The sequence below is a fragment of the Falco punctatus genome, assembly GCF_963210335.1.
Source record: "Falco punctatus genome assembly, chromosome: 5".
NCBI classification, from domain to species: Eukaryota; Metazoa; Chordata; class Aves; order Falconiformes; family Falconidae; genus Falco; species Falco punctatus.
The window spans coordinates 23,016,423-23,030,626 of NC_137584.1; the positions used below are offsets into that span (position 1 = coordinate 23,016,423).

At 40.3% G+C, this 14,204-nt stretch overlaps 1 protein-coding gene across 1 annotated transcript in view; it reads right to left on the reverse strand.

Moving 5' to 3' along the window:
- DLGAP2 (DLG associated protein 2) overlaps window positions 1-14,204 on the reverse strand; it is a 501,923-nt gene that overhangs the window by 177,997 nt on the left and 309,722 nt on the right. Inside the window, exon 4 of the mRNA XM_080387773.1 lies at window positions 239-271. Coding sequence (XP_080243899.1) covers window positions 239-271 — 33 coding nt within the window. The remainder of the gene's footprint in view (window positions 1-238; window positions 272-14,204) is intronic.

Consider the following 14,204-nt stretch of genomic DNA (forward strand, 5'->3'; position numbering starts at 1 on the left):
ATAGTTAACATTTAAAGCAATTTTCAATTTTATTCTTTAGACTAGTGCACATAATAGCTACCTCTTCTTCATTTATCTGAAATTTCAAAAAGAAATAACAGTACAATTTTGACATGTAACAAAATGCTGTCAGAAACACACCAATTAAAATTTAACACACACAACACCACCCCCAGAAAACTCAATAAACTCGGTATAAAACAAACAAATAACAATCTAATCTAGCTGTCCACTTTACCTGGAAATGCATGCCCTGTTAGAGAATCCAAATCTGAAATTAAAACAGTGAAAAAATAATCTTTAACACTAATTTAATATTAAAAAAGCCCAAAAGATCAAAAACAAACCTGGCACCAAATATCACATTATCACCAACATCAAATTTTATTTATATATATTATTTTGTTAAAGCAAAAATAGAACACTTAGCATTACATTAAAGTTTTTCCTCTCCATAATTTTGTAAGGATTTAAAATAGGATCTAAAGATGAAAGTCTTGGACACTATTAGAAGCTGATTTACTTTACTAAGACAGATATACCAGAATTAAATAGGATTTTTACAATAGCTTTAAACAAACCCCTGCTTTCAGATGCTTGTATCTTAAGTATAAGCATTTGTTCTGAGGTTGTACATAAGAACATTATTAGAAATCTGCAGAATGCTTTTTAGATTATAACATTTTAGAAAGATGTCCTTTCTTGATCATAAAAAATAGACCTAATTTTGTCTATCCTAGTGTTCATTTTTTTTTTCCAAAAATTACCTTTTTTTTTTTTTTTTTTTTTTTTTAAAAAAAGAGAGCTGCAAGTATTCTTGCTGACACCAGAAACAGTATAAAGTAAGGCTTCACTGGTCAAGTCCTATCTTAAAAGAGAGCAGGAAGACATACCAGTGACATGGGTGGCACCAGAAAGACCAAGAAATTTCAAGTAATTGTCTTTAGTTTAGGTTTATATTCTACATTTTAAAATCAGACAAAAGCAAGAGTTCTTTACAGAGAATTAAGCCAATAATTTTAGCAAAATGATGCAAAAAACTTTCTTAAACCAAGTAAAAGATTTATAGTTACAGTAGAATAATAGAAAGGGGGTAAAGTCTGCTGCCTGTGGAGGGAAAAACTGAAATGGCCATCCCAACTTGCACTGGGACCAGAATTCAGAATTTCACATTTGATGTGCTTTGCCATACCTTTGGAAATTCCATGTTCTTAACAAAGACATATTTAGTAACTTTGAGGAGTTACACTTGGAGATTCACTTGTAAATCTATAGCCAGAACTAATAGAGTAGTTAGGTCTGATAGAATACGGTCACAATATCAGGTAGGATTGCTATTGCATTACCAAGCTGTAAGGCTAATTCTCAGACATACATGGCTGAAAAAAACCCCTTCAAGGGTAGTATTCTGTCATGCAAGACGGTGATGTAAGCACATTTGGGAAACAAGCCCTGTTGTTAGGAGCAGTCCACCAGTTCCAAATTAGCTCACCGAGACAGCACGTGTGACCCGCAGACTGGCCTTCCCATTATCTCACAAGTGGGATGGCAAAGGGATGCAGCAGCTGTGCCCTCTTGGAAAAGCATGATAGGCTAATGGTGGCTGAACAACTTACCCTAGTATGTGTACACATGAACTCACTTGGCTTTTATAGGAATTGAATGTATTTATTACCAGTGCCTGGAAAAAGGTAGCTGGCCAAACTAGGTACTTTATTAGAAAGTGCTAGCACCATTTTCAACCTACTTCATCTTAAAAAAAATTAAAAAAATTGTTTCCCCGATTGCAAAAAATCAACAGATACAAGATTCTAGGCTAATGGTTTAGGCCACAGAAATCCTGAACTTTTAACACAGTAACCGATTCTAAAAATTACTGGGAAAGTATTTACCAGTGAACTCCTGGATATACAGCTTCTACTGGAAGGCAGGAGGAAAGTGTGCTGAGTTTTATAACTGTTTAAATGAGATAAGCTTCCTGAGAACTAAGAACATGCTTGTGTTGTAAGTGAACATGGGAGAAAACCAACCCAAAATGTGATAAATATACTAGAGAGAATTGCTTTCCAAAACCCAAGATAGTGAACACAATGCACTACCTAACACTTCCAATATATGTGGTCTCAAGCTTTTATCATGCCAAGCTTTATCATAAACTACAGCAGAAAGAAAAACTTATCTCAGCATTTTTCCTTCCAGAGCCTGAGAGACAAAAGAATTTTTTTCCTTGTAGGAGCCTATAAAATCCCCACCAAAAACAGATTATGCATAAATGGAGTCCCTAGCTATGCAGTGACCGCTCTTGGACAGCGCACAGACTTGAGGCAGCCACCATGCAATCTGGATCATCCCCCAGAAACATGTAATACTTGAATTACCCAGACTGCTGTCACTGTGCACGTGCTGTGGCTATACATCCTGCCACAGCAAAAATGTGTTTGAAAACAGCTGTCCTATGGCATTCTACTGACTAAAGTATCCCGATGCAAACCCTTAAAACCCAAGAAAAAGAACAGGAAAAAACCCTAGTCTTCTTATAGCAGTGAAATAATATCTACTCAGGCAATGGGATTTAAAAGAAAAAATTCAAACCAAAAAAGTGGGACTTGTTTCTGAGAAGTGCGTGTACATATTGTGACTTGCAGCAGAAATCACTGTAAAAATGCTGTTCTGAAACTAATGCAGATAAAGCAAATGAATTAGGTATTTCATCCAGCATAAAATAGCACTACTTCGTAATACTCAGTGTTGAGCTAACAATGTAAATTGTGGGTGGATGTGTTTATTTTCTTACAAGTTGATCTACGCTAACTGAAAACAATGTAATTTGTCACCCAAGCACGTGTCCCGTGTGAACTGCTAAATAAAATCAGACCTACTTCACTAGCTGAAACTGGAAAAGTTTATGGTATATTGAACGCACAAATCATGATCCACATGCCCCAATTCCATCATTACATTTCACAAAGAATGATATGAGCTGACACTGCCTAGGCAGGCAATGTAAAGTTTCCCATATAAAGATAAATACAGTGTGCAGCACTTCCCTGCTAGACTTCAATATATGCAATTACTGCAGTTATAATGGAACGAAACCTTTGCTGCGACTGAAACAACTGGAGTATTCAGTCTCTGCCATAAGATTTCTTCTACTCTATGTACTCCAAGGGCAGGAGAAAAATAAAAATTTCCTGTTATTGTTCAGAAGACTTCACAGGTTCTTGGAATGATTTTTAATTAAGTAAACCTGGTCAGGTGGAATCTAATTTTCCTCCATTACATTTATTTAATGAATTGGCTTGATTTAGCACCATTTACTGTTATTTTCATACAGAAGACTTTCTAAGCAAAGAGCAGGAATATGAGATGAAACTGGAGTACATACAAATTAAGTACATTTTCATCCCAGTTTTCAGGCAAAATAGCTAGCATGTCCACGGTAGCAATTAGCAATGAATTCTATTCATGCAATCCATACCTGATTGATACTGTAAACTATTGATTTAAATAGAAAAGGCAGCAATGTGATGATAAAGCTGACTTCCATTTATATTGTATAGCATGATTTTTCAAAAGGGAAAGAGGGTATACTTCTCAGCAGGCAGTATCTTTGGTACATCACATTCTTTTCATCAGCTCAGTGCAAAACAGACATTGGAGATAGTACAAGTTTTCAAGCCAATAAGCTAATTGCTTTTTCCTAGCGCTGATTAGCAAAGGTGGAGTCCTGTCCATATCTTGCCTCCAAGGCCCTGTTCCCCCTATTTCAAAAACAGCCTACGCTGCACAACGCAGTACTTCCACTTGTACAGTACTCCTACTGCTGTGCTTACAGTAAAATATCAAAACATGGTATAGCTGCTACTGACGTGCATTGGCAGAGTACCAATGCCAAATGAATGGAAGGGATGATTTTCACAGTGCACAGGAAAACATACTTAAGCTGCAGAGCACATTTAAGTCATTTAACATTAAGGGCTATCCACGGAGAGACAATGAAATACCAAACCATCTCTGGGACCTGACACCTGCTTAGAAAGGTTAGAAGCTAAATGAATGCTAAATCATGCTCTTTTGAAAATAAAAGATTTCTTCCCGCTTCTAAGTGTTTAATAGATATTGCCAGCAGGAAATTTGTGTCTCTGCTTTACTAAACTTCCACAGCTAGACTCAATCTTATTTCACTAAAAGCCCATAACTGGGCAGCAGAACTCAGGAGCTATTCTGCAATGCTCGTATCTTCTTTAAACACAAAGAGAGGAGTGAGGTGCAGCCCTTCATAAAATTGGGAACATGAAAGAAGAAAAATAAAAAGGCTGGTCACAAAGAAAGTAAAGAGCTGACATACAGATTCAGATTTATGTTTCTTCAGTAGAGGCGTCTTCAAGTGAGCAAGGTGTCTAAACTTCCATTAGCTCCAATGAAGAAGGTGAAATTGAGTCAATTACATCGAAAAACAGAAATCAAACTTGGTCAGATGAATGGTTAGAACAGCTCCTTCCATTGACAAGATCTCTAATAAATATAGAGGGAGCTTAGACAACTACCTACATAGGCTACAGAGTAGGCATTTGGAGCTGAATCTCACCACGAGAATATTTATAAGGAAAATAATCCTCATAAATGGATGTGGATCCGAGACAGCCACAAGAATAATATGGGAACGATTTAGTCATGAAATATTAGCCGTTTCACAGTTGGTAAATCTGATAGCCTCAGATCTCTGAAATGGATAGATAAAATAAGTTCTAGACAAAAATAAACTTTGTCCAATCAGCCTCTAGTGCAAAAACTCACTGGTCATTTTCTCCACTCTTAAAATCATAGGATAATTATACAGGATGATGCTTGCAGCCTTACATTTTGCCTTCTGATTTAATGTTATTCCAGCAGGAATGTGGACAATGGGCACAAACTGAAACACAGAAGGGTCCATCTGAACACTAGGAAACACTTTTTTTTAATACTGTGAGAATAATATAGCACTGGTACAGGTTGCCCAGGAAGGTTGTGGAGTCTCCTTTCCTGGAGATACTCAAAAGCTGTGTGGACATGGTCCTGGAGCACCCTGAGTGGCCCTGCTTTAGCAGGGGGTTGGACCAGATGACCTCCAGAGGTCCCTTCCAACCTTAACCATTCTGTGACTCTGAGATAATACGAATTGTTGAAACAACCCAAGGGCTGCCTATGGCTGCAGTGGTGACAGACCAGAAAGAAATAAGCATTTTTTTCTGATGAAGGGATTGAATTGAGGGAAGCAGATTACAAAAAAATTGATTAGGAGACCTTTTATTAATAGGGCTGCTCTTATCAGTAGAATCCATCTGTTATTATTAATAGCTGGTAATCGTTCACACTGCCCATGAAGGTCTTTGCTCACACAGCTCACTTGCACTTACACACAGTTACCCCCTAGTGCACAGCTGGGAGGCCAATCCCAGCTGTTCATGCAGAGGCACAGGGTCATAACACCACACAGGTGCTTTTAGATGGGTATCCAGAAAGCCCCTCAAAGGGTCCTTCATTTCCTCAGGTGCATATGTAATCCTGCAACCTGTCTGCATGTAGCAGCAGCAGCCTGTGGAATGTTGTCCCATTTATACAACCGGCTGTTGATGCCAGTGTGGGCAGGTAGCCAGCTGTGGCCAACTTTTGGTGCCCCAAGTTTATCAATTCTTGCACAGCCAGCCAGACTGCCAGTCTCAGGAGCTTACCAGTGCCTGGGAGACCATTGCATGCTGCCCTCTGCAGCCTGTTGTACCCTCCTAACTCTCTCCATCCATACACCTAGGTATGTACAGAAATCACTCAAACAAGCTCACACAGAAGGCGCTTTTCTGCGGTCCAGCCTCTCCCCTGCTACACAATATGCTTTAGCAGAAGAAGCTAGTGGGAGACCTAAACCCCTGTTATTCCAGATGCAAGTGTATCCCTATGTAGTAGTTGTGATAATCACAAGAGCTGGTAATACTACAAAATGCACATTATCCTTAAAAGAATCTATTTAAACCACCATGATAAAGGAAGAAAATACACTTCCAGATTTACTAAAGCAACTTATTAAAACAAAAAGCTCTCATAAGATACAGTTAAGCTTTTGGCATCCCCTTCCTGTGGACAGCAAATATTAATTAAAAGTATTATCCTTCATTTCCTTTGAATAATTCCAATTCTGTGCTCCTGAAGCTGTATTTAGTAGGGGGTTTGGGTTAAAATGTCACACCCTCTATACAGAATGACAGATATATTACATTTAAAAAAATGTAAAAATCTTCGATCAAAAGTATTTGGGATATTAGACAGTTGATTGTAAACATATCCTCCAGGTTTAGTCTGACCTGACTGAGCTCCTTTAGGAGGTCCATAACGCTCTATACATCAGAGAAGAAAAAAACCATAGGATCTACTGAGACTAGCCAGCTTAAGCGGATCATGGCCTGCTTCTATTATCCCTCCACAAATTATGTTTTCCTCATTCCTTTACTAAGTCTCATTAAAAAAAACAAACCCAAAACACTAAAGAAAAACACACACCAATTACAAATAGAAAAAGCCAAAACAGATTCCTTACATTCTGAAAGCAATCATTAATCCATTTTCTCTGTCTGCTGATCTCAAGCAAGCTGCCTGCTTCGTGCTTCCTAGTATAATTGTGGCCTCAGGACTGATTTATCCAAACTCAATACAGGTTTTTTAAATAACATCTTAAAATACATCGTAGAACCTACAGCTGCACACAGCCATCTCAAGATCAGGAACATTAATGCTTTCCACAATAGCTATCATCAGGAAACTTGAAGTACATTATGGCTGAACTCCCAGGCCCTGTTTCCTGCAGCAATGGGCGCTGTGCTGACACCACAGCGGCACCCACTCTACTCAAGTGCAGAGAGACACTTTATTTAGGCAGCGTTCACTAGCACTTTGATAGCAGCGATGGAGGACACCTATCATCAGTGGTAGGTATACTGCAGGTTGGAAGCCCCCACGGTCCACCACAACCTTACTGCTCCATATTGAGCCAGGACTTCCCAGGGACTACCACAGGCAACCTGTTCTCACCACATTTAATAATCCCAATGCTATGAGGAAGACACACTGTACCTACAGGCACACTGTAATTGGGAGGGCTGCAGCTCCTAAGTCCCACACAAGTTCATTGTGTACACGAATAAAACTCACATATATAAATGAAGTTTCTCAGAAACACTAGTACAAGCATTATTCATACCTTCCCCAGCGACTTCCACTGGTGTAGCTGTTTTGGCCATGAAAGGTGAAAGAACTGACTTCCTAAAGTACTTCAACTTAGCATCTCTACAAGCATTATTAAGCTCAGGAGAACTTTGAAAATCATGTATGGCTGATCAATGATCAGCCAGCATCTTCAAATCATTCAGGTTGGAAAAGACCTTTGAGATCATCAAGTCCAACCATTAACCCAGGACCACCAAGTCCACCACTAAACCATGTCCCTAAGTGCCACATCTACACATCTTTTAAACGCCTCCAGGGATGGTGACTCAACCACTTCCCTGGGCCGCCTGTTCCAATGCTTGACAACCCTTTCAGTAAAGAAGAAATTTTTCCCAATAACCAATCGAAACCTCCCCTAGCACAACTTGAGGACATTTCTTCTTATCCTATTTGCTTGTTATTTGGGAAAACAGATCAACACTCACCTTGCAACAAACTACTTTCAGGTAGCTGTTGAGGGCGATAAGGTCTCCACTGAACCTCCTTTATTCCATACTAAACAACCCCAGTTCCCTCAGCCGAGTCTCATAAGACTTGCACTCCAGGCCCTTCACCAGCCCTGCTGCCCTTGTCTGGACACGCTCCAGCACCTCCACATCCCCCTTGCAGTGAGGGGCCCAAAGCCAAACACAGGATTCCAGGTGTGGCCTCACCAGTGCCCAGTGGAGGGGGGCAATCGCTTTCCTAGTCCTGCTGGCCACACTGTTTCTGGTACGAGCTAGGATGCTGTTGGCCTTCTTGGCCACCTGGGCACACTGCTGGCTCATGTTCAGCCAGCTGTCAACCAGTACCTCCAGGACCTTTTCCGCAGGACAGGTTGCCAGCCACTCTTCCCCAAGTCTGTATGTCACAGCACTATCAAAACTAGCTGGCTGCAACACGGCTTTTACCAACAGATATGAGGTTAACGTCAATAAGTAGTTCCAACACCTTCCCCCGGCACTGCCAGCAACCCCCCACAAGGTCTCAAAAGTTCATCTACTCTCCATGCTGTTTCTTCACCCTCTCCAGGCCAGTCCACCCTGCTTCTTGCCTCTGCTGTGTCCTAATTCTTCCTTCTCCAGGCTCCTATTCCAGCCAGCCGCTCCTCATCTAGGTCCCCGGCTTCTCTCAGGGCCTCTCCTTGTCTCTCCTACATCCAGGACACTCTCTCTCCTCCCTCTGCTTCTCCTGGGTCTCTCTTCATCCAGTACTCCACCTCCAAACCAGTTAGATCTATTTAACTACTTACCAGAACCAGCCACAGCTGCACATTATCCACATCAGCCAACCCACCACCCCTGAAGCAAGCCCACAGCTGTATATTATAAATATTAATTATCCTGCCTTCTTTCCTCTATAATACCTCTACAATTCCTCTGCATCCTGCAGTGTTGCCTGGGGTTGTTGTGACCCAAGTGCAGGACCCTGCACTTCTCCTTGCTGAGCCTCATACGACTGGCCTCGACCCATTCATTGATCCAGCCTGTCCAGATCCCTCTGCAGAGCCTTCCGACCCTCAAGCAGATCAACACTCTGCCCTCCGCCCCAGCTTGGTATTGTCTGCAAACATAGGGAGGGTGCACTCAATCCCCTCATCTAGATCATCGATAAAGATACTAAACAGAACTGGCCTGGATACTGAGCCCTGGGGAACACCAGCTGTGACCATCTACAAACTGGATTTAACTCCAAACACCACCACTCTGTCGGCCCAGCCATCCAGCCTGTTTTTACCCAGCCAACAGCACACCCATCCAAGCCATGAGCAGCCAGTTTCTCCAGGAGAATGATGTGGGAAACGGTGTCAAAGGCTTTACTAAGGTCCAGGCAGACAACATGCACAGCCTTTCCCTCATCCAACAAGCGGGTCACCTTGTCATAGAAGGCGATCAGGTCAGTCAAGCAGGACCTGCCTTTCATAGACCCATGCGGACTGGGCCTCATCACCTGGTTGTCCCTCAAATGCCACATGATGGCACTCAGGATGATCTGCTCCGTAACCTTCCCTGGCACCAAGGTCAGACTGACAGGCCTGTACTTCCTCGGATCCTCCTTCCAGCCATTCTTGTAGAGAAGCATCACTTTTGCTAACTTCCAGTCAAACAGCACCTCCCCGCTTAGCCTGGACTGCTGATCGATGATGGAAAGTGGCTTGGTGAGCCCTTTGGGCAGCTCCCTCAGTGCCCTTGGTGGATCCCATCTGGCTCCATAGGCTTGTGTGTGTCTAAGTGCTGTAGCAGGTCGCTGACCGTTTCCCCTTGCATTACGAGGGCTTCACTCTTCTGACCGTCCCTGTCTTCCAGCTCAGGGGGCTGAGTATCCGGAGAACAACCGGTCTTACTGTTAGAGACTGAGGCAAAGAAGGCATGAAATACCTCAGCCTTTTCCTCAGCCCTTGTCACTGTTTCCCCCTGCATCCAGTAAAGGATGGAGATTCTCAGTAGCCTTCCTTTTGACGCAGACGTATTTACATAAACATCTTTGTTTTTTACATCAGCAGCCAGATTAAGTTCTAGTTGTGCTTTGGCCCTTCTAATTTTCTCCCTGCAAAACCTCAAAACATCCTTGTCCACCAGAACTGCCTGCCCCTTCTTCCAAAGCTCACAAACTCCCTCTTTTTCCCTAAGTTCTAGCCACGTTGGTCTTTTTCCCCACCTGCTTGTCTTTGGCCTGTGGGGATGGCCTGACATCTAAAACTTTCAAGAAAGGTTTTATACTAAGCAATTTTTTAAAGGACATTTGTAAATTTATTCTAGTGCCACCAGAATTAAAGCCTGCAGATAACCAGGATCTGTGGCGCCATGGTTAGTACAGTACTATTCTGGAGATAATAACCTAAAGACTTAACTTTGGCCCAGAGCTGATGTCTGTCCCGCTAGCTCAAAAGGCAAGTACTACTCTTTCCTATCTGTCTGGAAAAGACATTACAGAAAAACACCATTTCCAATTTAAAGAGATGGCACAGACTGCCGTGGTCTAAATTTATTTAACTTCTGAAAAACTGGTATTTGTAGGTAAAACTTCCATATCTGACAGTAAATACGTGCTAGAGTTTTGAGAGTCTAGTCGAGTCTGACCTATGCATGCAATCAGGCTATCTTTCCATATGAAAAGTTAAAAATTAAATTTAATTTGCATTAACATGGAGCATATGCATTCCATGACTCAGGAGAAACAATGCCACAATACACATCATGGTACGGTGATATTTTAAATCAAGCTATCAAATTTTCCAGACAAAAACCCTCTACAATAGATGAAGTGAAAATATGCAAAAGAAAACTCAACTTGTTTATGTAATGTTGAAATATTTGTGAAATCTTCTGATGAAATTCTGTAGGTATGCACTGGTGATGAAGTGAAGTGCATATAGATGAAGTGAAAATATGTGAAAGAAAACTCAGCCTGTTTATGTAATGTTGAAATATTTGTGAAATCTTCTGATGAAATTCTGGAGGTATGCACTGGGCAAGTGAGGAGTCTCTAACAGAGGTTTAATAATGCTATACCAAAACTAAAATAAAAATCAAAATCCAAATGTTTCCTGAAGTGTGCTGCAAAATAATGTATCTGCTCAGTTTTATTGCAGTTCCTTTCCAAATCTGCTTTCCGCATGAGAAAGGCAAGAAATCCTGTAAAATTCAGCTGTCTCACTTTTTACACTGCTATTTATGTCAAACACTATGACATGTCTTTTGGAAGCTGCTTCTTCATTTTGTCAGATTCTTTCAGTTTATCTCATTCTTTCTCTTGTTCTGGAAATGCCTCTTCTTTTATACTTTCCCTGCTTTTTAGTGACTTAGCTTTTCCCTTGAAATTTGTATAAATATAAGCTCATGAATCAGCAGGCATTTCTAAACAGAAGATAATTTTATTTCATTTTCACCTCAGCATCAACTTCCCTTTCTCTAATTCATGCCAGATTGCTTTCAGGTTTGTGCTCAGCTTGATCTGATCTTTCATATATCATTTATTATCTTCTGATGGCCAAGCCACAGTATTTTTTCATATTCATTCTCCTGTCCTTTTTTCCTTTTATCAGATAAAACCTAGCACTTATTATTAAGCAATCTTTCAAGTCTTTGATGCCCTGTCTGGTTTCAGAGAGACTAAATAACTATGTTTATACATTGACATGTAAAGTACCAAGTTGAGCTTCATGACAAAGCTGACTCAGCTTACTAAACTTACTTACTAAATATTAGGACAATTCCTGTTATACTAAACAGTATATAAGTATATAAAGAGTCTTCTAAGTACATTTGATTTGCAAAAGCATGGGGGTGGTGGGGGTGGTGTGGGGTGCGGGGTGGAGGCCACGGGGGAAACATCTACTTAATTACTTATAGGGAAAAATGTATCATTAGAAAGGCAGGCAGTGAGGCATTTCCATAAGGCAAACCCAGGAGTTTGCTAACAGATAATGCCTTTCCAGAAGGAAAAGTTAAAAGAGATTTGGCACGGTCTATGCATACATTTCATAATCTCCAAAACTGGTATACAAGAGAGACTGATAAGTGCTAAAGGAATATAGCACCTCTACATCCCAGTTGGTGGGTGGAGAGGGGGGGACACAACATGGACATAGACACACATGACTGTTAGATGTTAATTTAAAAATAAACACAAATAAACCACCTATGAACTGACTTTCTACATGAAAAGCAAATATATTGCCAAAGGGCTAAACACTTAAGGAAGGGTGAAAGTAGCAGCACGGGAAATTATTAGAAATGGCATTGGACTTAAAACAGAATTCAAGTACTACACTAGTGAAACTACACAAATTTCAGCAATGTTACTTGGTATTAATTCTGCTTCCAAGGTATTTCAAAGAGTAATTGCACAGATCTCTCAGGGCTTTTAAATCATTGAAGCTAAAATGGGCCATTTTGTCACTTAACATGAGTACTGTGTAGGAGGTTTAAAGTTTATGTCAGGTCAACAAATACTTGGACTCTATTTGTTTGAGAAAAATACCCTTCTTGCGGAACAGCTGTATTTATGTACACATCGATGAAATCAGCTTCCATTGCAAAATGTTTCTTTAGCTCTCACATGGATCTTAGTTCAGAAAACTAGTGTGCTGTGACAACTGCTTTGTGTACTCTTTAAAATGAAGACAGGATTTTATTAATATTTTTAAGATAACCAGTCAACACAGACGTTAAAACATTATGCTACAATAAAATGGTTAACTGCTTGTTTTTCTTCCTACTTTCTTATTACTGCTCACTGCCTTTTCAAACTTTATGTTTAGTTAAACCTTTCCAAGCCTGTGGAAATATCTGAAGAGACTGTGTTAAAATTAATTAAATCTTTGAAAATGTTTCGCCACTGTCCTGCTCTTATTGAGTTTTCTCGAGAGTGACGTCAATGAGAAGAGCAGCAGGTGCAGGTTTTCCTTCTGTCCTGTCATATCACAGCACTCAGGATATAGATGGATTCTGGTATAGACTTGTGAAAGGCAACTTCAAGGGAGAAAATGCTAAATAAACTTCTAAATTTAAAATGTATATGATTTTGTTGCGGGGGGACGGGGGGATGGACGACACAGAAAAAGTATTTTTCTCTACCAGGAGCATAAGAGACTTAGAAAGATATAAGAACTGTTAAAGCTGCAAACCATAAAAGTTCAAAACATGAAATAGGCTACTCCACTGGTTCCCACACTCCATGCAATGGGGAGAAGTATGAACTAGCCATGTTCTTAAAGGAAGCAATGGAAATTAGGAAAGTTTATCAATTCCAGGCAATTCATGTGACTTGCACAAGAAGCATAAGAATAGCTGTACTTATCCATGCTAGAAACAGGAGCAAAAGTGAGCGTGTTGCAGAGGTCCCTGTTTACTCCCCACGTAGTGACTAGGATCACGAAGTAGCAGAGGCACATTCATGACACACAGCATCTGAGCTAATAAGCCATTTCAAGATTAACAGCTGTAGTCCAAAGCCATTTGAACATAGCTGCTATGCATCAGGGCACAAGTAGACAAGTCCACACCATGCCAAGCTGTTGCTTTCTTTGAATGTCTTTTCCTGAGAAGAAGCCTTTACCAAAACAAATAAATATAATCCACACAACTTGCCTTCTTAACTATCTGCCCTCTTCCCACAGACAACATGGACACAAAGGGACAAAGGAATCTCAACCATTTAAAAAGAGACTATAGGAATAGGTCAACAGCCTGTAACAGAAGGCAGCACACAATAAGAATTGCTATAATGATGTGGTGTTCATGTCTCATTCACTGAACAATAGCTTCTGAAGTGATTTAAGAAAGTTGTCAGTGTTTTCAGTGATAAACACCAGAGTTCTATCAGAAATGACTGCAAGACTGCCTTTGATTTCATGTGGGTAAGCACTGCACTGAATTCAGAAAGAAAAGACCATGAAAGAGAAGGGATTTCATGGGGAAAAGTTTGTGATAAGGTAATTAAAATGCCTATGCACAAGGGAACAAAGTAAAGGCTGAACTGGCTTTTGCCGACAGACATTTCAGATTTGATAGCTTCACTCGGTTGGTTTAGCATTCTTTCAGCACAGTTTTGTACTTTCAACATTTCTCATGTGGAATGTAACCAGAGGAGGGAAGGTATTTCATGATGTAACTCATTGGAGTCCATGGGATTACTCCACTATGGAATATCATTTACCATCCAAAAAGTGTTTGATTTTGTAGATTCTAAATATTAAATTCTTAGATGAAATAACAGCTATTTAATCATAATCTAAATCCTAGGTATGACTCTTCTGGACATTACTGTAAAATGCATGAATGCACAGGTAAAACAGAACAAACAGTTCATTTACCATCTCTAAATCCAGGATACATATCTGTGAGCTACAAGTTAATTCTGGGCCCTGGCATGCAAATAGGGAAGCAGCCAAATTGTCATGGGTCTCTCTCTGACCAACTTTGCCTTTGAAAAGCTTTTCCAAAAAAAAAAAAAAAAGAAAAAAA